This window comes from Ipomoea nil, unplaced genomic scaffold (assembly GCF_001879475.1).
Source record: "Ipomoea nil cultivar Tokyo-kokei standard unplaced genomic scaffold, Asagao_1.1 scaffold0317, whole genome shotgun sequence".
In the NCBI taxonomy this organism is placed as follows: Eukaryota; Viridiplantae; Streptophyta; class Magnoliopsida; order Solanales; family Convolvulaceae; genus Ipomoea; species Ipomoea nil.
This window is the reverse complement of record NW_017616745.1, coordinates 2,641,494-2,667,356: the sequence shown is the minus strand read 5'-3', so window position 1 is coordinate 2,667,356 and position 25,863 is coordinate 2,641,494. Positions and strand designations below refer to the sequence as shown.

Here is a 25,863-nt window from a genome sequence, read left to right as displayed (position 1 = left end):
CACATACACAACACACCCATCTCTCTCTCTCTCCACCCAAAAAGTCCCTCTCTTCTTATCCTAAAAATCCTTTAAACCATTTATAGCCCAGGAGCTCTATACAAAAATTGTACTTGTACTAAGTTACTACAAATATTGTAGATTTTGGCTTAGCACCGACAAAAAAATGCACGTAATTTTTTACCTTTCAATTTTCACGTTAAAAATATTTTTTTTTAATTTATTTTCTGGCCTAGTTCAGTTTATTTATTTTCTATCATACCTACGGTAGTGTTGGTCTACCATTAACTACCCCGTAATCATAAAATCAACAAGTAACATGCTTAAAATAAACTTGTACATTTGCTCAGTTGCACGCGTAGAACTGTACGCGTGCACACCATGGTTATGAGCAATTTGAGCCTTTTTTTGAGCTTGTTGGTCCAATTACAAATTTGTGTGACTTATTTGACCATTTTTAAAAAAAAATAAAAATTACTTATATTCTATTATATATTTTCAGATAGACATTTTCTATTAGTTCATACTTCATAGTTCTATCGACAACAATTTTCACAGTAATTGAATTTCAAACATACATTTTATTTGAATATCTCCCATCATCTCCAAAAAAAAAAAAACAAAAAAAAAAAAAAAAAAAAAAAAAAAAAAAAAAAAAAAAACAAACAAGAAAGGAAAAAGAAAATAATAGGAGTGGTTGATCAGTTATTATACAGTCGGTCGTCGAAAAAAGAAACACTATCGGAAGCAATGGCGAGCAGCACTGCGAATGGAGGTGGCGGCGGGGAAGAGGAAGCGAAGCAATTAGCTGCTGAGCTCTCCAAAACCCTAAAGGAAGGCGAGAGAATCCTCGCTCCGACCCGGAGGCCCGACGGCACGCTCCGCAAGCCCATCCGGATTAGGGCTGGATATGTTCCCCAAGAGGAAGTCGCCATTTACCAATCCAAAGGCGCCCTCGTACGTATTCCTTATCTCTATCTGTACGCGAAGCATATTCGTGAAGTTCGGTTTTGTTTTTTCTTTCGAGATTTCTGAGGGGTTGGTTGATTAGTATTGCGGTGGTGATGGCAGTGGAAAAAGGAAATGGCGGCGTTGCAGGAGGAGGTGCCGCCCGGGTACGATCCTGTGATGGAGGCTCCAAAGGCTAAGTCGAAATCAGCGAAGAGGAATGAAAGGAAGAAAGAAAAGCGTCTGCAGGTCAAATTCATGTCCTTAATAATTATTTTGTTCCAAGAAATGCAATAGAGTAGTATAATGTTATAGATGAACTATTTCCGCTTTTTTCATACTATGTTCTTGACCAAAATGAAGCAAATTAGTTAAAAGAGAGTATCAGCCTTTATACTTGTTTTTGCATTATAATGTTAAGATTTCACATAGATCCTATAACTTTCCTTATACTAGCAGTACATTTTAACTTCAGGAGTGTTCTGCTTTTCACTTGGATGCATGTGCAAAATATACTGTCTAAAGTAAGTTTTGTGCTCAGTTGACAGTTAGGAGCCCCCCCATTAAGTTGCTCAAAATTCCTGAAATCTAAATCCTTTCCTGTCTATGCCAAGTCAAAGTGTGAAAGAATATACATCGTGACCTGATTACCTGTTCTATTAATGTTTTCCTCTCATTTTCTCTTTAAGTCACTTATGCTTTCTACTTCTTTATTCTTAATTTCTTATTATCATGTGGTATTGTGGTTGCTAAATAACACTTGGGAAATTGCTTATTATTATTATAGGGTATACCTAAGATTCATGGACGGAGAACAAGGAACTTTTTTCCAATTTTTTTTTCTCTTGTATTTGTTTCCATTCTTTATCTTTACACACATGAGTTCGCCCTATGTTGTCATTACCACAGTAGATAAAGGTAACTTGACAAGGGATAAATAGAGAATAGGTTCATACCATTTGACAGTAATCAATTCCCATGTGTCCCTTAAGAGGTTCATTTTTGTAATCTTGGAGGGCCCCATCTTTTTTCTGGATGAGCCAGATTAGCAGCTGCTCAAGATCTAATAAATCCAAAACTAATTAGGGTGGGGTGATTTTTTTGCCTGCAACAATGTGACTTTTGAGTTTTGACAATCACTGATAACTGGAGATATTACTTGATTTTCACTTGCACTCCGCCTTTTCCTTTGGGCCGTGGGTTTGGACAATTGAGCATGGTTATTACTTCTTGTAGTCGGTTGAAGGAATAGAGCTTTGTGTCTCTAGTTTAGGCTAGTTATAGTCTAGGCACTCCTTTCCAATTTAAAATCAATTGTAACACTTGATTTGTCTCTTAGAATTTGTGGTCCATTTTTACAATAGGACTAATTTTATTCGGTTCGTATGTGTTTCCAATTAGTATCATTATGTTCACTATCCATGCATAATAGTTTAATGTGACTTGTGGCAGGCTGCTCTTGAAAAGGAAAAGGATCTAGAAGATAATGGTATTTCATCTGCTGAAACTCAGAACCATGTATCAGATCAAGTGGAATCTGTTGCGTCCCAGATAAATGAGCTTGCCATCTCTTCGAATCCTGTCAACCCTCCATCAAATTCAACTGAATCTTCAACAACAGGGGATCATCTTCAGGAAATTGATAAAAAAATCCGAGCACTCAAAAAAAAGGTATACTCCTTAGCCCTAATGCTCCAGACACTTGGTATGAATGACAGGGATTAGGAACCAGGACTGCATTCTGTTAAGCTTATTCTTTAGTTGATTCAGTTAATACGTTGGCTACTTGCCTACTAGTTGGGGGTACCCTACTCCTTTTTATGAAGTCTTTATAAACCAACCAACAGTGGGGGAAATTTTGCAATCATATAGATGGTGGTCAAACCACATTTATTTGATGAAATCCGGGAATATCAATAATTTGCATGGATGAATTCTAACTAGACGTGTAATATCAAGAACTTATGGTTTTAAAAAAAAAAAATAGAAATCCAGAAATTCAGTGGTCCTGCTGATACATTTGTACATCACCAAGGCTGGAATTCTAAAATTGTTAACATTAACTTTAAAGGAGGTGAGGGAACAGAATATGGAAATTTTAAAACATTATTCTAAGATGCAAAATGTTCTGATTTTACTGTAGCTTATAACCATTTGAAGTCCATTCACTGCTATAGCAGTTCCAAGAATTTGCAGTTTGACATTTATTCACCATAATAATGGCTTACCTTTCCGTTTTATATTTTCCTAGATTCGGCTAACAGAGGCCCAGCAGCAGAAAACGGATATAAAGGATATGAAGCCGGAACAGTTAGAGAAGGTGGCTAAACTGGAAGGTTGGCACAATGAATTAAAGCTTTTGGAGGATAAAAAGGATGAACTTGCAGCTTTGGCAACCTGAACTGATCTTTGTGTTGTAGGGTGAAGGAGCGATACTATCTAGGGTTACCTCATGACGTGTGATTACTGCATTGATATGCCCAGATTTTGTTTTTTAGATGTGTGTGTACTTTAGGCATGCTACTTCTCTTGTTTAGCTAGCTTCTTCTCATGCATGTTTCCACCAACAGTAGGTTGAATCAACTTACTAGTCTCTATATTCACTACCAAATTCAAACACATTTCTTTTCTTGCTTCTGCATTGATCTCTTATGACTGTATGATTGCTTGGCTGTATTTTACCCAGCTTCTTGCTCAATCTAATTCTGAGTTTAATTGGACATTCATGTTATGAGCCTCAATGTATACTTTCAAATATGAACATTGCATAGCTCATTATTTATTTCAAAGCTATTTTTACTTTTGGTCATTCAACTGTTATACCTCTTCCATACTTAATTATTAGTAATCAATTTTTTCATATTTATTGCATACTATTAAATTCTTTACATTTAGTTCTTTCAATCAATTTTCCAGTCAATTTTAACCGGAATTTTACACAACAATTGTTATTACTATTTGAAAGGGCAATTATGCAATTTGAATTTGAAGAAATGAACTAACATCCACGAAAATGTCACACCACGAAGTATTCTGTGCACACCCTAATTGTAAGAAGCATCTGTACCATACTCAAACTAATCTCCGTTCGCACCGGGCAAAGTGTTTACCAGATTGCTTTTTGTATACAAGAGAAAATATAAACTCCAAGACGAGAGTGCACGGCCACTCACGTCAACCAAACTAGTTCATAAACTAACACATAACTTAATATAAAAAAAGATTGACCAAAAAATTGATATTAAAGACAAAATTGGAAAAAAAAATCAGGGGCCAAAGAGTGAAAAAACACTCCTCATTTCATGCTAAAACACTTATTAATATTAAATTAACACATATAAGTAGAACAGAGTTAATTATATTGTGACTGCCCATTTTAAGGAAATATTTTTTCCCTACAAAGGATGGTAGAAACAGAACAAACAATTACATGAAATGAGGCCAAACACCAGACATGCAAGTGATTTGCATGCAAAACAACACAAGAGGTTAATAGAATTCAAACCATCACTATGCATTCTTGTAAGGGATCATACAAACAAAGATTACATTTCATCATGTCTAGAGATTTAGCACTCCATATTGCAAACTTAACTGTCAACTCAAAAAGAAAACAATGCCCAAAACTGAGGGGAATGCACCACCTGCATTTACCTAATAGAGGAGAACAACTAAACATGCTCCCGATAACATCAATTTGGCTCAATGCCAGAAGGTGGGAGAGCGTGCTTTCGAGAGAAACCATGTTTAACTTATAGATCCTCTTTGAATTCCTACGAGGACTCCACATCAGAATCTTCTAAACCTTCTCTATAGAGTTCAAATTGTTCAGGGCCCCACCTGCATATTAAATGTAGCTTAAAAGTAGCCATCTTGATGCCGAGCATACGCTGCATAACAAGAGATGACAGTAAGTATATATCCAATGCTGCATTCAGAATTATTTTTAAAAAATAGAAGCATGACTATACAATTTAAGAGTTTCATAATTACAGACCAGTATACGAGCAGCCTCTGGTGATAAGGGTTTCCCTCCTTCACACACAACATAGTCTGATACTAGCTCCACAACACCTGGTTTGTGAAGTAGCACCAAGTGTCAAAATAAATATTGGTTTAACTTGGAAAGTACATATGGTGGATATACTGGATAGTAATTATTTAGTCATATGTTATACAATAAGTTAGAATGAAAATGTCTCTACCCTTGTTTAACCGGACTGGCATCCCTTGCTTACGCAGAAATGGTTCCATCTCATGTGTGAACTGATCAAGAGGACCTTCCTGTAGCTCCACCTGTAAGATTAAGAGATGGATAAGACGCATAGAACACTTAAAACAAAGAATGGAGATTCAAAGAGCATGCACACACATGTAGGCCACATGTACCTAAATCAAATTGACAAATAACTGACATCTGGTTAAGAAGATCAGAACCTGAAGTGCCACTACTGCAAGCATACACGTGACATTTGTTGCTAGCTTATAAAAGACATAGAGCATCATACCTTTTCTGTTGCAAGACTTCCAGTCCTTGCAAAGTCATATTCTTCATATTGATTAAATAATCTGCAAGTATTTTTAAAATCCCATTCAGAGTAATAAATTATAAATATTATTCATCAATTACAAAAATGAAAATGTATTGAGGAAAAAAAACCTTCAAATATCACAAAATGTATTTATCAGACAAACATGGAAAATAAGCTAACAGAAGCACTTATGATGCAGAAGCTAAAATCCTTTAAATCCATACATATATCAATATACGCACAAGGCTGTATGGTCTCGGTGACAAGCATAAGTGCTAAACTAAGTGTTAACCTTATTCAAAACAGTGGCCAGTTAAGAAACTATGAAGATTGTTAGAAGTCTATTATGCAATACACTGATTACACATCATTAGATGTTTGTAGTAAGTTACCTTTCAACTTCTTCCTTTGGCAAATCAGTAAACAAAAGCCCTGAATTTCCACGCAATAGCTTTACAAGAAGAAGATTCAACCAATTACGAAGTTGAAATAGAGAACATAAAACCTGGAAAAAGTATATACACAATGATACCCACCTTAGAAATCTTGTAAAGACCCGGTTTAATCTCGTCAGCAACGGAACGACCTAGTGCTATCTGCATTACCTTATTTGGTCCAAGGAAAAATCTGAAAAGGAAAAAAAAAAAAAAAAAAAAAAAAAAATTTAGAAAGAAAGTCTCCAAAGAATTCAGTTATAGGTGATGAAACTGGCAAGAATGAAACACAAAATCTATGTATGCCATTATTTTCAATTCAACAGTAAGTGAGACACTGTTTTAACAATTAACCTGACACATTCGGTGTACTTTATACTTTAAGTGCAAGAGTAATGAACCATGATACAACCATCTATTATTATTGAACAAAGAGGGTTGCAATGTTGTAGAGACTATTAATCTATTACCTTAAGTCCTTAAAGCTAGATAGGATACAATACTCTATTCAAAACTAATAGACTAATCAAGCAACCAAAAAAATCAATTTCTTATAAAAGCTCTGCTAAAATTCTAAATTTCCTTTTCAGGCCATTTTAATATCTCATAGTTTTACCAAAATAAAGGAATTTCAAGGAAAAGGAAGCATTTTAACTTGCCTGCTAGAAGATTTAAGCTGCTCTCTGAACTCTTTAAATTTGAGATTCCTCATGTTCTCAAAACCAAAAACGTAAGCAGAATTGAACTTCTCACACGATTCTCGAATAGCATTAACAATGCTCTCTTTGTGTTCCCTGCCCTTCTTCTTCGTCTTGGATAAAGTCACTGAATTGATGAAAATAACACGACCAAACTCAATTTTTTGAGAAAAAAATAAGTGAAAATTCCTGAAAAAGCTTTAATCTTTCAAATTCCTTGTTCCGCAACATAACATTTTACACGAAAAATCAACACTAGTGTTTGCTACGTCACAAGCTACATATAACATGCACGAAAGATTAAATCGAAGAAGTATAGCTTACCCGTCCTATTGCGCTTTGATTTAGGCATCGTTGAAGTAGCAGATGTATCTCTCTATGTGCTTGGCTGTGAAGGCGTTCGTTTGCTCTCGGACTATGCGTTCCTCCGACAGTTGTAAACCCTTATAGAACCCTAGATATGAAAGGGGTGGGGTCAAACTATTGGGCTTGTAAGACCCGGCTAATTTGAATACTTCTTCTTTAATGAATCGTTTGGGCCTTCATTAATTGGGCTTCACATAATACTCTCTTGGATTCCGCAAATTATGCCGTGCAGCCGTGACACGGTTGGTTGCAAAAAGGCGTCGTTTTGATTAAAAACGACGCGTCCGACTTTAAAAAAAAAAAAAATTTGTTTCAATTTTCGTTAACGACGTTATGTTGTGCATAATTAGAATTATATATCCAGAATGAATGAACTATATATCCAGAATGAATGAACTATATAGTTCAAATTATGCACAACATAACGCCGTTAACGACAATCGAAACTGAATTTATTTATTTTTAAGTCGAATGTCGAAACGACGTCGTTTTTGCAACTGCGTGCACCATGCATGGTGCACACGGTTGCACAGCATAACGCTCCCTGGATTCAATGGACTAACATCTTTACCCAAATCTGTATTTCGTTGTGCTTTTATTTATATTTATTTTTTTATTATTATTTTGATTTTGATGACGAGAAGAATCCTTACCCACTATTCGTTGTGTTTATTGACTAATTCTGTATGTGTGTAATAACTCCCAAACTACTTACGAGAAATGTAAAAGATAAAATGTACTATAAAGACCATGTGTAACATGTTTGATTAATAAGATAATGACAATAATTGAATTTATAATATTTTAGTACGACAATCATACTTCATTCACTAAACCACTTATTTTCTTGCAAAAATTCGTGGGTTTTTACTTGTAAACTTTATTTTTATGGTAAATGGTGAAATTACGCCTATACCCCGCTCACATTACATGAATGGGGAATAAATTTTTTGGTTAATAACTGAAGCAGTGAAAGAAATGTTAAGATAATTGTAATTATTGACAAATAAAAACAATAAACATTTTTTAACTGATTATTAAACATTACTAACATTACAAAAATTAAACATTACATTTTTAAATGCTTTATAAACTCTCAACCATCAAGATAGACATATCTGATTGAAAAACTGAACGAAATTGACTTCATAACTGAAAATTGAAAATTTTGGTTGATTTGTTCATTAGTAAGGAGTATTTGATTTGGGGTTAGTTAGTTTGAACATGTGAGATGATGTAAATCACGGTAACTTAACTGTTGAATTCAAAATTTTGGTCTTTGATCTATTGAACCAGTAAATTAAGCCTCTATATGGATATACTTAACATCCAGATTCCAGATAAGGGGTTAAGTTATAAGAGTAGTTCCCAATCTATGGCTTCCGAGCCAATATAATGCAAAGATTATTATCCCTCAATTTCCTTTACTTTAAGATCCGCAGGTATCCGCCCTAATCAAGGATGATTTTTCTGGCTGAGACGAAGAGGTAATTTGAGATATATTTGTGGATAGAGATGCCAACTTAATCCTAAGCATACCCCTACCTTTAGTGAAGGGACAAGACAAGTTGATATGGAATGATAACTGAAATGGAGCATTCACTATTAATGGGTGTTACAGAGACATCTCACCTTAGGTGGATCATGCACAGCAAAAACCTTTGACGTCTTTGTGGAAGCTCAATATTCCTCGTAAGGTCAAAGCTTTTGCGTGGCAAGTCTGCTCTGGTTGCTTACCTACTGCTGATTGCCTGAGGAAGAAATATGTTCAATGTCCAGCGGAATGTCAGGTGTGTCAAACAGAGGATGAATATGCTTTACATTTATTTACTGTTTACGATTATGCCAAAATAATATGGAGTTTGACAGGATTGCCATTGATCTTGTATGCTTTCAATTCTTTTTAACAATGGATTGATCAACACATGCATAATTTTGATAATGATATGTGTGGCCTCTTGCTGATGATATGTTGGAAGTTGTGGGGCAGCCATGAATGATAAAGTCTGGAACGGGAACCTGATGAGTCGAGTGAGCTTATTTGAAGGTACCAAGCGCTATTGGGTTGACTGGAAAAATGTAATTGGGAGCAGCGAAGACACTTCAGCATTCAGAAATATGCAGATTCAAAGGTAGGGAAACCTCAACCAGGTTTCCTCAAGCTCAATACTGATGCTTCGGTAGATTCGCAGAGAAACCGTATGGGCTTTGGTTAGGTGCTAAGATGATTTTGGCAAATTTGTTGCTGCTGCTAGTATTTCAGGAAGAGGCCTACTCACTCAAAAAGAGACCGAAGCTGTGGCAATCAGAGAGGCCCTATCATGGATTAAGAGACAAGGTGTAACCAGAATTCAAATCAAATTGGACGCATTACAGATTGTTCATAGCTTAAAGCATAGTGCCGATGACTCTTATTTTGGATATAAAAGATATTCTACGTTTTATCACCCACGTGGAGTAGCATATAGCCTCGTTAGGGAAGCTTGTTCTATGTTAGTACGTCAGGAGTGGATCACTACTCCTCCTTTGTTTATTGTTAACGATTTGTACTTTGCTTTGAATTAATGAAGTTTGTTTTCTAAAAAAAAAGAAAAAGTTAGAAGAGTAGTTAATGGGAATATAAAAAGGCAGATGGTTTGTGTTAGAATTTTACAAACTTCAGGGGGTTAAATGTAATTTTCAACTTCAGGGTCTCCTACAATCTGATACGCATTTGAAAATAGCACTGAACGGCTTCCTTTTCCCGCTCACTCAAAATTTCTCACTTTCCGGCGAGTCCCATCCCGCCTTACTCTCGCTCGCCGCCGCCTCGGAGCAAGCGACATGGGCTCCGCCGCCGATGCATCCGTCGGTCTGCTATCGGAACTCCAATCTGCTTACGAGTTCTCCGGAAAGACCTATGGTAAGTTCTCCAAGCACCTCCACGACTTCTCCACCCTCCCTAAACCCAACAAGTTGTCCAAGTCCTCGGAGAATTTCACCGCAATCCGAGCGCTTTGTAGATTCCTTCCATTTCTCAACAAAGCCTTGTCGCTCCTCCCCAAACGCCTCTCCGAAACCTCCAAATTCTCCAAGGAATCTGCGACTCATCTGCTCGATATTTATCGGTTGTGCCTCAACTGCCTCGATTTAATCTCTTCGCAGCTGGAAGGTAAACCATACTTAGTTGAACTACAGAAAGGGCGTTTCATACGCTGTCTCGGGGTATGGAAGAGGTACCAGGAGGCGGAATGCGAAGCACTCTCTGTACTTGAGAGCCTTCGAGTGAAGATGTCGAAATCGAAATCGGCTGTCTCAAAAAGGCGAGAGTTGTTGCCTCCTTTGAATGGAGCAAGCGTGGACCAGGAGTATGCTGTGTTGGTTATGGAGGCAGTATTAACACTTGTGAAGTGTGCTTCGGTTAAGCAAAGCAGGGAGATAGCGGATTATGATAGAGTCCTCGATTTGGTCAATGAAGCCTCATCTTGGATCAAGTGAGACACCGCTATCTCCCTCTCTCTGCCTCATCATGCTCTATTGATTTATATGATGTGATATCTATTTGGTTATCTCTTTCAATTTGATTATTTGTACGAAGTTGCAAGTTTTAGATGCTGGAATTGAAACTTCTATAGCTTTATAGGTTATACAGTGCAGGATAAGGTGATTTTTCTGATTTAAGTTTCCATTGTATGTTGTTCAGGGCTTTAGAGGCTAGTGCTTGTGAAAAAATACATCATATGCTTCTGAAATATTTGAGAGAAATTGCTTTGTTTCTGGCTATGGATGCAGCACACTTTGGTGGGCACTTAGTGTGCAAGTTTTGCAAGCAAATTTTTGATCTATATAAAGGCTCATCTCTGAGAGATGACATTTGGGAGGTAAAACACATCTGACGCTGTCATTGATTTACATATTTGAAGATGTTTATGCATCCACCTGACTGGTATAATTTCTGCAGTTTGCACATAGTATGTGCTCTTCCCTATTTACGCAACAAGCCCTGGATATTGTTGATGTATTGAAATATATATTGGAAACTATTTCTGCTGAAAGCAAGGTAATGACAATGTATATTGTAATTTTTCCATATTACTGTATTTTTCTTAAAACTCCAACAGTCTGTCAGTAATGACCTTGTATGGGGGCACTTGGATATTATAATAATTCAGTTCACTGAAATTCACTTTTTTATTTTTTATTTTTTATTTTTTAATTTTTACCTCTAAACTTTTGCTGTTATTTTGGTTAGTGTATTTGTTTATGATTATACATTTGGTCTATAAATTAGTTATTAATATATGCATTTGTTACCTTGCAGGTTGGAAAGGAGAGCACTATAATAAAATTTCTGAAACTTGTCTGTTATTCTGCTAAGAAATGTCGAATAGCAACAAGTGTTTCTAATGCTGTCGCAATGTATTTTGAAGAACTAGCCCTTAATCATAGAAGACAATTGAATAAACCAGTGGATATGAACCAGGTAGCCTATTGAACCTTAGTGTATTTCTTTTCCGTAAATTTTGCCTGTCAATTTTCAACGTACTTGTTGAGGATATGTCCAATTTATGACAGAACAATAATTATTTTGAAGGGAATGTCAACTGCTGGTTTGATTATTGGGATTTATGCTACTGGCTTATTTATCAGTCAGTTTACAACTAACTCTACAGTCCAAGGAAACACAAAGGATGGATCTGGATTCAGGCTTTTGCTTAGTCAAAAGGACATTATTCAGAAGTTGGAAGCTTTGCTCAATTTGTTGAAATGCCACGTTGGTATTGGCGACAAACAAAGTCTCTATTCACAGAAGCAAATTCTTTACCTGCCATCTTATTTTGATGCCATGAAATTCTTATGTCATCCTTTAGCTCGGTTCATTATTTCAGAAAAAGAAGAGGTTTTTACAGAAACAGAGAGTCTGGCAGTTGTCCAGGATGCATTGAGTCAATACTGCCATTTGCTTTGCCAATGCCAGAGGTAGACCATGTTATTATGCATTTATGTATTTCTGCACTCACTTCATGCCAAAAGTATACCTGAATGAGTTTGGGTTTTAAGTGTTTCATTAATACTAATCATTTACCCTCTTTTCGTATATTTATTTTTACCAGTGTCAATTTCTCTCTGTCATTGTCTAAATCTTGTTATTTTGTTGAATGGTTCCACCAGCTACTTTATAGAGAATTGATGGGTTTTAGTGGGTTATTGATGCAGTGCACCTGACAGCAAGCAAGACGTGTGTGATGATAACAATAGAAGTATACTTGTAGCTGTGGCTGCCTTCACACTTTCATTTAGAACAAAGCATAATATCCAGGTTCCATTTTTTTTTTTTCATTGCTACAAAATTTCTATATGCTAAATATCTGAGCGTTCTTATTTATTAGGAATACTTATATATTTATTGATTTTTGTTTATGTTAGCTTGTAAGTTGTAATCCTGCATTATTATTTGGAAAATAAACTAATATGTTTTGGAATTTTAATGCAGAAATGTGCCAAGTTTATAGGATATCTCATTGAAAGTGATACTCAGCCCTATGGGCTTAAGTATCTCTTTACATCTCTTTACAATCTTGCTGTTGTTTTGTTCAATAGCAAACAAATGAGAGAGGTATTTACTGAAATCAAAGATGTTATGGCATTGCAAATTTCATTTCCATTTTATTTTTGTGTGTCAACCATGCTATTTCTGGATATTAATTTTTCTCCACTTTTGAGCCATTCAACTTTTGTTATTTCATCCATTACCACCTTTCAAGTAAGTTGAAAAAAAAGAAGCTTTAAATCCTCTCTCTCTTGACAGGCTTTAGAGGCTTTAAAGTTATGCAGCAAAGCATCTTGTGCACATGTCTTAAGGAGCTGTGAAATGTTTCCTCATAGATCAGATGAGTTTCAGAGTGAATTATCAGAAGATGCTGTGATGGGTTTCATCAATGATGCATGTGCAAAAATTGCTAAACTTTTGGATGTACTTTACCCTAGTTGTAGCAGTAATGAAGCTGATGAAATTCTCACTGATTGCCTTAAAAGCTGGTCTGTGACAAAAACCTTGTTTGGGACACTGCCAAATCCCATATCTATTGTGAAACAGTTTGTAAAGGTAGCATTTTGAAGCTGTGTTATCTTCAGAAATCTTTCACTATTCCTATTCTAACATGGACTCATGTCAGATAAGACTAAAACTCTCTAAGGATGTCGATATGGAGGAAGGTGCCACATTGTTACATCCTATATTGTCATCTTCAGAAGAATTTAAACGGACTGTTGGACTACTAATGGAGGAGGCAATACTCTCCCTCTCTCTCTCTGATCCTCTTTCATTGAGTCTCATAGTTATTGGTTGTCCATGTTTGTAATTGTGTTGGAATTATTAGTCCTGCCTTTGACTTTGTAGGAGCTTCGGGCATATAAAGATTTGAATGTTGTAAACCCAAGTTTATGTCAGAAGATGCGAGTGAAGATAATTAGCATTCTTTTAGAAAAAGTATATACAACAGAGGATGACTATTTACCCAAATCCAGAATTCTTATTGCAAAGTGTGAGGAATTAAGAGCTAAAGGACTTTGTTATGAATGCATTCCATGCCTGTCTGAAGCAATATCCACCCTGGTAAGCCATTTCTAGTTTGCCCTTTTTATTTATTTATTTATTTATTTTAAAGTTTCCTGCTTTGGGTTTGTTTATCTGCTTATGTGCCTCACTCTTGACTATTAGTAATTTTATAGGAAAAATTTGTATTTTGTCAGGAGAAATATTTTGCAGCAAAAGAAAGAGGAGGTGAAAAACTTAGCTGCATGGATCCAGCTTGTCATGTAGTTGCTTATGCGTACTGCATACGTGCACTATGTACCATCGAGATTGAACCAAACTCAAAGGTGTTACTACTTAAAATACAAGCTTTTTGCATTGAGTAATACACTTATACATTCTGATAGGATTGATTATTTGGACTACATTCTATGATAAAAGTCGAAAAAGCTTTTAGTTTTGTTGAATAATAGGAAAGTTGTCTTAGTTTCCTATTCTTATTAGTAGTTTCCTATTCCTATTAGGACTAATTTAGTATCTAGTTTAGTATATATAGAGGTCCATAGAAGTATTGAATAGATATTAAGAGAGACAATCTATTGTACTCTTTCATTATAATATATTCTCTATGTTCTCTTGTTCTTTGGTTATCACATATTTTGCTTCCGCCTAACTGGCGGGTGGTGGTTATTCTCCACCCGCCAGACCTATAAATCCCTCAATTTCAACATGGTATCAGAGCCTACTTTCCTAGGCTATTTTTCTTCAAATATTAAAACCCTAATATAAACCCTAGCTTTCCGCCGCCGCTGCCGCCACCGGAGGGTAACCACTGCCGCCACTGTTTTCTCTCGTTCCGATGCACTTCTAGTTGTTGTTCAAAGCAACTAACACCACAGCCTTACTCGGAACCTTGTCGCGAGCCGTCGCTTGAAATCCGGTCGCCATTCACCGTCGCACGCGCCACCACCGTCGTCGGGAGTGCTTTCGCTTTTCCGGCCAGATCTCCTCTTCTCCAGTGATTTTGTGATCTCACCTCCTACACCAATGGATTCCTCTCCCTCTTGCGACCTTATCTGGAAAATTTCATCGCTTTCCTCCACCGCCGTCGTCCTCACGCGCCACCGCCGCCGTCACGCGCCGGCGCGTGAGTCTGCCTCCGGCGAGATTTTTCAGATGGTTGTTTTGCCCTTCTTTCAACTTTTTGGTGAAATTTGAAGGCTTCTTTGGGTTTGTTGCCGAACATTTTCCCATGGTGTTTGTGTTTTGGTATAACCGTGTTTGTTTCTTTATCTCCGGTATGCCTTATCCCATGGATGGTCAGTTTCAGCACTACTATAAAGGCCTTTGATTATTTCCCATGTTTCAAGTAAGGGGGAGTGTGACTATCTACAATTGGTGTGCTATCATTTACTATTATTTGCTATTTTATCTACTATGGGCCGTACTATGGGCTCCCTTTGCTATTCTTTGCTCCCTTTCTTCCTCTACCGCTCTCTTGTGTTATCGGGAGGTTGTTCATGTTTAACTCTATCCTTGGTGTGTTCATCTTCATTCCCGAGGTTCATGTTCAATTTTGTCCTCGGTATGTTCATTCCCAAGATCGTGTTTAGCTTCGTCCTTGGTGTCTTCGTCTTTATTCCCAAGGATTGTGTTCAGCTCCGTTCTTGGTGCCTTCGTCTTCATTCCCAAGGAAGGGTCAGACATAGCGCAATCTCTTTTGAAGTCATCCATCCTCGAGTGCTTATATTGTTGTGATGGTGTTCGTGTTTTCCCTTGGTGCCTCCATTCCCAAGGATGTTCGTGACAAGCTTTGCCCCTGGTGTGTTCATTCCCAAGGGTTGCATTGTCCCTCCGAAGTCATCTCGCATTGTTATCCTCTAGTTGCATTTAATTTTCACTTGTAATTTTGAGTGAGGTAGAGTGCTTGTTTTAATCCAAGCTTGGAACTTCAGATGTTCCAGCTTGAGGGGGAGTGTTGAATAATAGGAAAGTTGTCTTAGTTTCCTATTCTTATTAGTAGTTTCCTATTCCTATTAGGACTAATTTAGTATCTAGTTTAGTATATATAGAGGTCCATAGAAGTATAGAATAGATATTAAGAGAGACAATCTATTGTATTCTTTCATTATAATATATTCTCTATATTCTCTTGTTCTTTGGTTATCACATATTTTGCTTCCGCCTAACTGGCGGGTGGTGGTTATTCTCCACCCGCCAGACCTATCAATCCCTCAATTTCAACAAGTTTATCTGGTTTGTTTGTTTTTTTTTTTTTTTTTTTTTTTTTTTTTTTTTTTTTAAATTTTATAGGAAAGCAAAATAATAAGGGAAAATTTCCCATTGACTCTTGAAATTACTTAGTTTTGGAACCTCTCCATCTTGACTCCCTCCCTGCATTACTTAACAAAAAGACCTATATACCTTCCTCTAGCTTTCTTTTGTTTCTATTCTCTTCATATCTGCCAGACCAGCAGATCACTTACATGTTCTATGAAAAAACTTTATATGCATATATTGAGACTTTTTAATGTTTGAATTTCTACTTTGGTCTTAGCAGCTGCCTTACGAAGATATTCGTGCTGCACTTAGAGTGTGGATGCGTCCTCATCAGTGTCATTCATCTGGTCAGTGTAATATGTTGTCTGGAGCCATGTTGAATATGTTGTATCAGATTATTGATTTACTTTCAATTAAGGTAGGCTTTAGTTGTCTCCAATGAATATCTACATAAAATTTATTGCTAATGGTTATGGGATATTTTGGGATGATGAAGTAGTCCCCTGATAGTGTCTTTATCTTGTGCTTTTACCACTTTAGGGAAACCTAGATCTTCATGCTGAAATTTTTGAGATGATGATACGGTTATTTAAATGGAAAGATATCACACTGGAGACATTACTGTCATTGCTATGGAAACATAGAAGACTTGGTCATGCTCTCTGTGCTTTGCCTATTAATGAATTTTCTGTTCAAGCATTATCGAAGCATTTTGGTGAAGTTACGGATTCTTTTGAATACTGGACAAATTATTTGAAGGAATCACAGCCTTTACTGGTTGGGTTTCAACAGAGCTTCCATATGATATTTGCTCTCTCATCTCAGAGGCCCTGTAATCATAAGGCCTTCCTTCCGCCAGATATTTCAGATGATAAAGTCAAGCTCACTGCATCAGATCTCATTTCCAATGTAAGCTATGTTGATATAATTATGTTTACTTTGCACATATAGAGCCAAAGATGGTTTGTGTTGACCTTTTCATTTTTTATTTATTTATTTTTATTTGGGTTTCAGGTTCCTCTATCCAGTGGTTCAGCTTTTCTTTCAGCTTATCTGTATTATGACTTGAGTGAAAGACTAATTCTAAGTGGACAACTAACTGAAGTAACTCAAAATTCCTTTCTAAAGATTTTTGGATTGTGCCAAAATTTGTGTAATAATGATATCATTTATGGCTACAGGCTCTTTCATATGCAAAAGAAGCATACCGTTTACGACATGCCCTTCTAAATAGGAATTTCCTATGTCACACGGAACAGCAGATTGAGAACTGCCGTCTTGTGTCCTTCAAAATATGTGATTCAGTGGCCACAGAATCTTGGTTTTGTGGAGATGTTTCTTCCGATTTTGAAAGTTGCAAACTAACTCCTTGGAATGTGCTCCAGTGCTATCTTGGAAGCATGTTACAGGTTTAGGTCCCTACATGCATCTCATTTATCACTTGACTGTGAGTGCTTGTCTTTGTGGAAAAATCCTAAATTTTATTGATTAAAAAATGTAATAGGTTGGAACCATTAATGAGATGCTTGGAAATGGAAATGTGGCCAAACATCTTCTACAGCTGGGAAAAGACATCTCATGCACTCAGAGCTTGCGACTTTTCATAGTTTCTTTTTCTTGCATTCTAGGTATTGGGGTTATTCTTTTCTTTTACCTTTTACCTATGTGGCCTATGCTTATGAATTACCTTGGTTTTGTAGGATGTTGTAGGATGGGTTCATTGGCTTTGTTTCTTTTCTACATTTTTGTCAGGTCAAATATACTGTAAAGAGCAGCTCTGGGAGTTGGCAGAAAAGGAAGCTCACGAAGCTAAGAAAGCTTTGGTTGATAATTCCAGTGTCGTTTCGTGCAAGTGCAGAGCTTTATATGAAGTTTCTATTGATCAGCTATTTGGAGATATATACAGAAAACAGTTTTGTAGAAATCCAGAAAATTCTACCTCACAGGAATTAGCATGTGCTAAAGAGAAGTACAAATCTGCAGTTGACAAGTTAGCTCTCTCTGAATGGAATAACTTTTCTGGTGGTCCTAAGGCAGTAGGTTCTGAGCATGCCAAACATGAATCTTGTTCACTTTCTTATTCTGCAACTGATCATATGGTTTTGAAGGAGGTTGCATCCCGAAATAGAAAACACGAAAATGCAGTTGAGACTATAATGGCTAGGAAGACAAAGGAGGAGTCTCAGCCTGGTATAAGGATGACAAGGTCTAGATATCGTTCTTCTCAGAGAAAATGTGAAACTGCTGGTGAACAGACTGATACTGCTGCTGACTTGAATTGTAAGTATTCTTTATCTATTTTACTTATATTCATAAAGATGAGTCTCTCGTAAAACGGACTGTAAGACGGACGGAGAAAGACCCGGAACACCTCGTGGTTTACACCCAAAAGATAAAAATAAAAATAAAAATAAAATAAAGATGACTCAAAATAAAACTACAAACTATCATTACTTTGTTCTATTTTGGTTGCGGTTCCACAGGTACATGCTACAGATTGAAGTGTTGGCACCGTCTTCCTAATGAGGCTATTCAATCTGGGTGTATGAGCCATTTCATATACTTCAAATGGGAGCTTGTCCGAAGACAACTCTTACAAAGGATGCTAATTAGACTAGGTAATATGTACGTCAAATAGTGAATTTTCCTGCTTTGACTGCTCTCTTGCCACATTTGTATACACTTCCTATCCAATCTGACGTTCTTCTACATTGACAGGAAAATGCTTGTGTCTATGTAATGAGAACCATGAAGCACATAAGATCTTTCTTCAAAGTGTATCTTTGATCACTAGAGATCCATCCTGTCCCCAGTATTCCTCTCTTCCTTTTGTTTCCTTGATTGACCAGATTGGAAAGGACAGCTGGGCAAAGTTATTGGCAATTGATCATGTAGAACTGCTTTATAACATTTGCTGGTCCGCTTTGAAAAGTAATCATTGCAAAGCAACCAGGTATCCTTCAATCTGTTTTTGTGAGTAGCTTATGTTCTCAATTCTGTAGTGTGTTTTTGTGCATCTTATAGTTATCTGTATGTTTTACTTTAATCTGTAAATATTTGCTAGACATATGTGTTAATATTGATTTTCTTAAAAGACTTGTGTTCTTTCACAAGCAATATTTAGGCTCAGTTTGGACAGGCTTATTTTAACTTGTGTACTGTCATAAGCACTTATGCCAAACTTGCATGTTCAAGTATTCTAGTTCATTCCTTGGTTTAACAGTTGTCTTTTTTGTGGACTATGTTAAGCAGGAAATTTTGTAGTAAGAGCTGTGACTTTTCTTCTATTAAGATATCAAAGATAGTCTCCTGGCTGAAGCTAGCCTTTATTCAGAGTCGTGAAATTCCTTTTCATTTTCAAAAGGTAAATCATGTTCTTTCTAGTGTCCATTTTGCATTTTTTACTTTAAGACAATGGAGTTCTTAAGGATAACAACTATCAAAGAATGCAAAGTCCATGCAAATAATAAAAATTAGTTGTAATGTATTACAACAGGTCTCAAGGTTGCTTGCTGCAGTCTATATACTTTCAACATCTGTCAAGACTTTTGCTTTACCATCTAGCAAAGTAATCTCTGAAAGTCACTGGGCTTCATTCTTCCATCAAGCATCAATTGGTGCTCATTTCAACCTTCAGCTCTTCTCAACCCTAATGAAGCATCAGAATGGCCTAAACCTTTTGGATTCTGAGGTATATTTTTCTGTGGAAGTTCTTAACTTTCAGCAATGGAACAATCATGTGACGGATTTACATAATATTCCATCTTGAATTCTTGGATTTGTCAGTATTGAACGATGGATTGATGTACCCTTGGCTTGTTCAGTTCCATTCCCTGAATCTTTCATTGTTATGTTATTTCCTTAAGTAGATGTGATTATATGGAGTAATTATTTAACATCTCTTCTTTACTACAACCTTGGTACTGTGGGGGAGTGGGGCTGTGAGGGAAAGCTACATTTAATCTCCTGCTCAGTATCTAGTAAGAGTTTGTCTATAAAATTTGCATCCTAGACCATTCTTCCATATTTATTTTCTGGGTCAATTGTGACATTCACAGGCACACATTGTGCAGATACAAGGAGTGACATTTTTGGATCAATAGTTAAACCCAAATGCAAACTTAAGCAACTTTAATTATAGTTGTAGTTTGTGTTTATTTATATTACTATGTTTTATGTAATCTAGGATTCACATATTGCACAAAAGATTTTATGATGTTTTTTTTTTTCTATTGAAAATTCTAAATGCACAATCAGCAGCACCCTAAATCCCAAGATCTTGGCTGTAGGAATTCAGGCAGGTTGAGCTCAATCCAAACGTTGTACATTTTGTTCAGGACTAAAGGCTAATATTGGTGTAGCTTACAAGGACTTTTTACAATACAAGTGGAATTTTAGAGGCACTAATATTCTCATCCTTAAAAAAGGATTCTTATCTGAGACCAGTATTGCATGCAAATTGTCTGTTACTAGTATAGTATTATTATTATTATTATTATTATTTTTGGTACATATGCAAATTTCATGTATGCTAAAAAAATTTCAGGGCTCCAAAGAAATTGGTCAAGGAAAATGCAGCACCCTCAGGTATTTTTTGGTTTTCAGAACAAGGTTTGCCATTGCTTAGAATAAAAATTGATTAGCCTTGTCACCCTTGTGCATCCTTTCTTGTGGTTTTGCAGGCTTGCACCTGGAGCAGTTGACAATCTTGAAGATTTCGTTCTACAATATTTCAAAAGTTTGCCTTCTAGTACAGTTGTCTGTATTAGCTTCATTATAGGTGCTCTTGCCAGTTTGTTGAGTCATTTGTTGTCCTGTCCTTCCCCTATTCAAGCATGGATACTTCTGTCGCGGATGAGCTCAGTAAATCGGCCTGTTGTAGTAATTATCCCTGTACATTCAATTTTATCAGGTAATCTGATCTCTTAAAAGTTTCAAGTAATACTACATATCACATATGGGAAATGTCATGAATTTATTCTTCTTTCAAATGTCATCACTCATCAGAAGTTTCAGACTTTGAAGAACTCTGTTCCAGCTTTTCCTTTCAAGCCAATGACTCCACCAAGCAGTGGCGTTGCCCTTGGGCATCTGGTGTAATTGATGATGTGGCCCCTATCTTTAGGGACATATTGGAGAAGAATCACTTGTCCTCTTCCCATTGTGTTATAGAAGATACCCCAGAAAGCAGGTCTTTATGGTGGAAGCGGAGGAGGCAACTTGATCAGTGCCTTGCAAAATTTTTGCAGTAAGCCCTGTGCAAAATTTATATTATTTATGATTATTTTTGTTGGCTTGTAGAAGCTCACAAATATAGTTTGGTCAAAGCACTCACATCAAATTTGCTTACAATGTTATTGGTTAGAATTTACATCCAAGAACTTGTTTCTATTCATCAGGGATTTAGAGGATTTTTGGTTGGGTCCTTGGAGATACTTACTTTTGGGCGAATTATCAGAATGTGAGCTCCAGGATTCATTATTGATGAACCTTGCTGACCATATGAAACTCATGAATAAAGAGGATGTTGATATGGGTCTTCTCAATATAGTTCTTGGAGGTGCTAATTATGCTGCTAAGAAAGGTGATTGCAATTTGCAGCTGGTTTTAACTAATGGAAGCTGCATAGGTGGACAGGGTGGTTATATGCCTCAGCCATCATCTAACAGTTGTACAGATTCAGATACTAGCTATGAACCAGTACATAAAATAATACTTGATTTTGCTGACAAGCTGGAGGACTCTGGATGCATAAATAGAAAACCTACCATTCTTGTTTTAGATTTTAATTTGCAGGTAGGTTTCCGATTCCTCTTTAATTATTTTGAAGTCCATTGTGCACTTTTTTATCTGGATAAAATTTCCATTTATCTCTTTATTTAGGCATTTCAAAGGACATGGAGGCAAAGTCCTTGTAGGAATCTTGTCTAAATCATGCAATAGTTGAAAACATGATTATTTTTCATTGCTGCATTTCAGGACCTGCCAATAGTGTTGTTTGAGCCTTTCATCACAATAATCTTGTAAAAAAAATATTTATTTGGCCTTGTTTTAATCATCACCAGTTGTATCTTCATTTCAATACAAATGTCTCCTTGCAGATGCTTCCATGGGAGAGCCTTCCAATATTAAGAGATCAGGAGGTTTACCGTATGCCTTCTGTTGGAGCTATCAATGCAACACTATTCAGGCGTGGCCTCAACCAAGAACCCGTTGAAAAGGGAGCTCCATTGAATGCCATTCCATTGATTGATCCCCTGGATTCCTATTATGTCTTGAACCCTAGTGGTGATCTTAGCACGACTCAAGCTGAATTCGAGAACTGGTTTAAAGATCAAAACTTTGAGGTAATGCTATTTTTTGCTGGAAGCCTATACTAGATTTTTGAACTAGCAAGAGAACAAAATGCATCAAGATTCAACCCAGAGTTGGCAACTAATGTGAACTTGTGTTAGTGCTTGAATACTAACAAATCGGTGTGCATCATTTCTTAAAACATTACACAGCTATCTTTAGAACTCCGCGTGCACTTTGACATGAAAATGGATTTCATCTTAGTTGCCAATGGCGTTTTTGGTTGTGCAGGGAAAGAGCGGGACTGCCCCCACTATCGAGGAATTGACTGGAGCCTTGAAGAGTCACGACCTGTTTCTCTATTTTGGACATGGAAGCGGTACTGTGAACTGAACAAAACAAAACATTTCTAATTTTCTACTTCCCCATACCTTATCTAATCAATCAAAGCTAGTTCTATTCTGGTTAAGCCTCCTTTTGCTTACTACTTCCAGTTCTAAAACTGTCTGTGATCATGGTTTGGTCATTTCAGGGGGGCAATATATCCCTGGACAAGACATCAAGGAGCTAGAAAGCTGTGCAGCTTCTCTTCTCATGGGATGCAGCAGCGGCTCACTGACTTCAAACGGATGCTACATCCCTCAAGGCGCCCCTCTCTACTATCTCTCTGCAGGCTCCCCAATCATAGTTGCCAACCTGTGGGAAGTGACAGACAAAGATATCGACAGGTTTGGCAAGAAAATGCTCGACGCTTGGTTTGGTGAAAGATCAGGCGCCGCTAGTGCCGGTTGTGATCAATGCAGTACAGTTTCAGAGCAATTCAGGTCCCTTAACATTACAGAAGGTGGAGGTAAGAGAAAGGAAAAGAGGCAGAAAGAGAGAGGTATGTATACATTTACTGAGCATTGTAGGCATAGACCTAGAGTAGGCTCATTCATGGGGGAAGCCAGAAAGGCTTGCTACCTCCGCTATTTGATTGGGGCAGCACCAGTTTGCTACGGTGTTCCCACAGGAATCACCAGAAAATTAGATTAGATATCTGTGTAAATTCCCTTTTTTCTATTTTATTTTTCTAAAATTAGCTGGTAGTATTGAGAATATGTAAATGAATTTTGAACTGAGTTTTAATGATATACACATTGCAGCATCTGATATGAATGTATAATGTATAAAAACTCTTTAGTGTGAGTGTTTTTATGTTTCGAAAGCTTTTAAGCATAAACTAATAAATAATACTTGCATCATTTGAATTTTGAATTGAGTTTCAATGATATACACATCGTAGTATTTGATCAAATCTATGATGTACAAAAGCTCTTAAATATGTGTATTTTTATGTTCTGAAAGTTTTATAAACATAAACTTTAATAAACAATACTGCAGCATTTGAATTTTGAACTGCAATGATATACACATTGCAACGATGAGAACTGATTGTATTATATTTTCTGAACTTAATTACAATGAGATCAGATGATGTGAATATATAGAATAGAGAGTCACAGTGTGACAATGATAAGAAGTAGAGAGTCACAGTGTGACAAGGATAAGAAGTTCTAAACAGACTCATATACATAGAGTCCTAATACTCCCCCTCAAGCACAGTGTATACTAGTAACCTGTAGCTTGTCCCTTAAGGAAGAAAATCTAGGTCCAGGCAGAGCTTTGGTGAAGATATCAGCAAGTTGATCCTTTGTGGAGATGAAGTTGACTTGGATATCGCCCGAAGCTACTCGATCACGAACAAAATGATAATCAATCTCCACATGCTTGGTGCGCGCATGAAAGATTGGATTGACACTCATATATGTAGCTCCTAGATTATCACACCATAATTTTGGAATGGAAATACCCGGAATCTGTATCTCACGCAATAATGACATAATCCATAGAACCTCAGCACAAACATCTGCAAGAGCTTTGTATTCAGCCTCAGTGGATGACCTGGCAACAGTTCTCTGTTTCTTGCAAACCCATGATATAAGATTGCTCCCCAAGAAAACAGCAAAACCACTCGTGGATTTTCGATCGTCAGGACAACCAGCCCAATCAGAATCAGAGAAAGCATGAATGTCTCTAGATGAGCACCGTCGTATGTGTAAACCATGATCAACTGTTCCCTTAACATACCTGAGTACCCGTTTGAGCTGCTCCCAGTGTGATATGGTGGGGGCATGCATATGCTGGCATAACTGATTAACTGCAAAGGATAGGTCAGGTCGTGTGACAGTGAGATATTGCAGTGCTCCAGCTAGACTCCTGTACTGTGTGGGATCATCATATAGATCTGAATTGAAGGGGATAGTTTTCGAGACAGAGATAGGTGTAGAAAGGGGTTTGCATTCAGACATTCCAGCCCGTTTTAAAATATCATTCATATACCGTTGTTGAGATAAAATAATCCCATTGTCACTCTTAACTGTTTCAATACCCAGAAAAAAATTTGGTTCACCAAGATCTCTGATTTTGAATGTAGCAGACAGTTTGGACAAGAGCTGAGACATAATACCTTGATTACTTCCCATTACAAGAATGTCATCCACGTACACCAATAGATAAACCAAAGCAGAGTTTTTAGAGTAATAGAACAGAGAGACATTTGTCTTGGATGCTTGAAAGCCAACCGATAATAAGAACGTATGTAGTCGATTAAACCAAGCTCTGGGAGCTTGTTTTAACCCATACAGAGATCTTTTTAACAAACAAACATGATTCGGGAAGTTAGCATCAATATAACCAGGGGGTTGCTTCATATAAACTGTTTCAGCCAGATTACCATTCAGAAAAGCATTATAAACATCTAGCTGTTTATAGACCACCCAGATGATAAAGCTAGAGATAGAAGGAGTCTTACAGTCGTAGGCTTTACCACTGGACTAAAAGTGTCGAAGAAGTCCTGACCTGGAACCTGATTAAAACCTTTCGCAACCAGCCTGGATTTATGCCTTTCAATAGCACCATCAGCCTTTCTCTTCGTACGAAACATCCATTTACAGCCAATAATATTCATACTTGCAGTGGGTGGAACTAGAGACCATGTGTGGTTATGCAGGAGAGCATTGAACTCTTGGTCCATGGCTTCACGCCACTCAGGATATTTGACAGCTTGAGAGTAACATGTGGGTTCCGTGGGATGCACTTGAGCTGCTAGAGCAAAAAGAGGAGCATCTGCGTTGCTGCGAGTGGCCATAGAGTGAGTACGGACATTGGGCCTGATGGACCGCCCACGTGGACGGCCTCGCCGGCGAGCAACAGGCTCTACAGGATCACCCGACGAGGCAGCCTGTCCAGGATCCACGGCTGGTTCGAATGAAGCAGGTAGCGGCGGTTTTGGCGGCTCATCATTGGACACGGCAGAAATAGGTGTGCTGTGACTGAGAACAGATTCCGCCCAAGGTCCAGAAAACGGAGTAGATAGATCCTGCAAAGAAGTTTTAGTAGCAAAGGGGAAAACTTCTTCATCAAATCTGACATGCCTGCATGTGTAAATCTTATTAGTATGTAAGTCCATGCATCTGTACCCCCTAAAGGACTCAGGATAACCTAGGAAGACACATGGAGAAGACCTATATGACATCTTATGACGATTATATGAATATGGTCGAAGATGAGGGTAGCATAAACACCCAAAGACACGAAGAAAAAGATAGGAAGGAGGGGATTTATGTAACAGGAGATGAGAACTGGAGTTATTTAATACAGAAGATGGCATTCTGTTAATTAAATAGACAGCAGTCTCAAAGGCAAAATCCCAAAATTTTAAAGGAACAGAGGCATGAGCTAGAAGAGCCAGACCA

General features: G+C 37.2%; 3 protein-coding genes across 4 annotated transcripts; 2 read left to right on the top strand and 1 right to left on the bottom strand.

The window, feature by feature from the left end:
* The first annotated feature begins 663 nt into the window (after positions 1–663).
* LOC109169176 (partner of Y14 and mago-like) lies at positions 664–3,674 on the top strand. Its single transcript, XM_019318040.1, has 4 exons — positions 664–957; positions 1,072–1,197; positions 2,401–2,619; positions 3,200–3,674. The coding sequence occupies exons 1-4, from the start codon at positions 751–753 to the stop codon at positions 3,347–3,349; spliced, it is 702 nt and encodes a 233-aa protein (XP_019173585.1). The 5' UTR covers positions 664–750; the 3' UTR covers positions 3,350–3,674.
* A 738-nt stretch (positions 3,675–4,412) lies between these two features.
* LOC109169166 (mRNA turnover protein 4 homolog) lies at positions 4,413–7,057 on the bottom strand. 2 transcript variants are annotated; one of them, XR_002052187.1, is made up of 9 exons: positions 6,937–7,057; positions 6,574–6,739; positions 6,017–6,107; positions 5,873–5,931; positions 5,457–5,517; positions 5,154–5,244; positions 4,946–5,022; positions 4,670–4,838; positions 4,413–4,629 (listed from the first exon to the last, which is right to left on the bottom strand). XR_002052187.1 is itself a non-coding variant. In XM_019318035.1 (8 exons), the coding sequence occupies exons 1-8, from the start codon at positions 6,962–6,964 to the stop codon at positions 4,722–4,724; spliced, it is 690 nt and encodes a 229-aa protein (XP_019173580.1). In that variant the 5' UTR covers positions 6,965–7,057; the 3' UTR covers positions 4,413–4,721. The 2 variants fall into 2 exon arrangements, 1 of the variants encoding a protein (XP_019173580.1); XM_019318035.1 differs by having other exon boundaries at positions 4,413–4,838.
* A 2,651-nt stretch (positions 7,058–9,708) lies between these two features.
* LOC109169153 (separase) lies at positions 9,709–23,235 on the top strand. Its single transcript, XM_019318028.1, has 28 exons — positions 9,709–10,451; positions 10,661–10,838; positions 10,919–11,017; positions 11,279–11,440; positions 11,552–11,937; positions 12,175–12,277; positions 12,452–12,574; positions 12,767–13,063; positions 13,134–13,247; positions 13,358–13,573; positions 13,711–13,839; positions 16,050–16,190; positions 16,313–16,681; positions 16,787–16,876; positions 16,954–17,181; positions 17,277–17,400; positions 17,525–18,052; positions 18,256–18,390; positions 18,491–18,725; positions 19,025–19,136; positions 19,269–19,463; positions 20,319–20,359; positions 20,455–20,684; positions 20,780–21,020; positions 21,172–21,568; positions 21,874–22,119; positions 22,358–22,445; positions 22,599–23,235. Exons 1-28 carry the CDS (start codon positions 9,802–9,804, stop codon positions 23,099–23,101), a joined length of 6,360 nt encoding a protein of 2,119 aa, XP_019173573.1. The 5' UTR covers positions 9,709–9,801; the 3' UTR covers positions 23,102–23,235.
* The last annotated feature ends 2,628 nt before the right edge of the window (positions 23,236–25,863 follow it).

Bases quoted from the DNA above. Each gene is read 5' to 3' on its own strand.
- LOC109169176 (XM_019318040.1), top strand. From the start codon at position 751: ATGGCGAGCAGCACTGCGAATGGAGGTGGCGGCGGGGAAGAGGAAGCG. The intron at 1,198-2,400 runs GTCAAATTCATG...GACTTGTGGCAG, and splicing joins AGAAAGAAAAGCGTCTGCAG to GCTGCTCTTGAAAAGGAAAA. The intron at 2,620-3,199 runs GTATACTCCTTA...ATATTTTCCTAG, and splicing joins TCCGAGCACTCAAAAAAAAG to ATTCGGCTAACAGAGGCCCA.
- LOC109169153 (XM_019318028.1), top strand. From the start codon at position 9,802: ATGGGCTCCGCCGCCGATGCATCCGTCGGTCTGCTATCGGAACTCCAA. The intron at 11,938-12,174 runs GTAGACCATGTT...TTATTGATGCAG, and splicing joins TTGCTTTGCCAATGCCAGAG to TGCACCTGACAGCAAGCAAG. The intron at 18,053-18,255 runs GTAAGTATTCTT...GCGGTTCCACAG, and splicing joins TACTGCTGCTGACTTGAATT to GTACATGCTACAGATTGAAG.
- LOC109169166 (XM_019318035.1), bottom strand. From the start codon at position 6,964: ATGCCTAAATCAAAGCGCAATAGGACGG. The intron at 5,518-5,872 runs GTAACTTACTAC...AAATACTTGCAG, and splicing joins CCAAAGGAAGAAGTTGAAAG to ATTATTTAATCAATATGAAG. The intron at 4,839-4,945 runs GTCTGTAATTAT...CTTGTTATGCAG, and splicing joins CAGAGGCTGCTCGTATACTG to CGTATGCTCGGCATCAAGAT.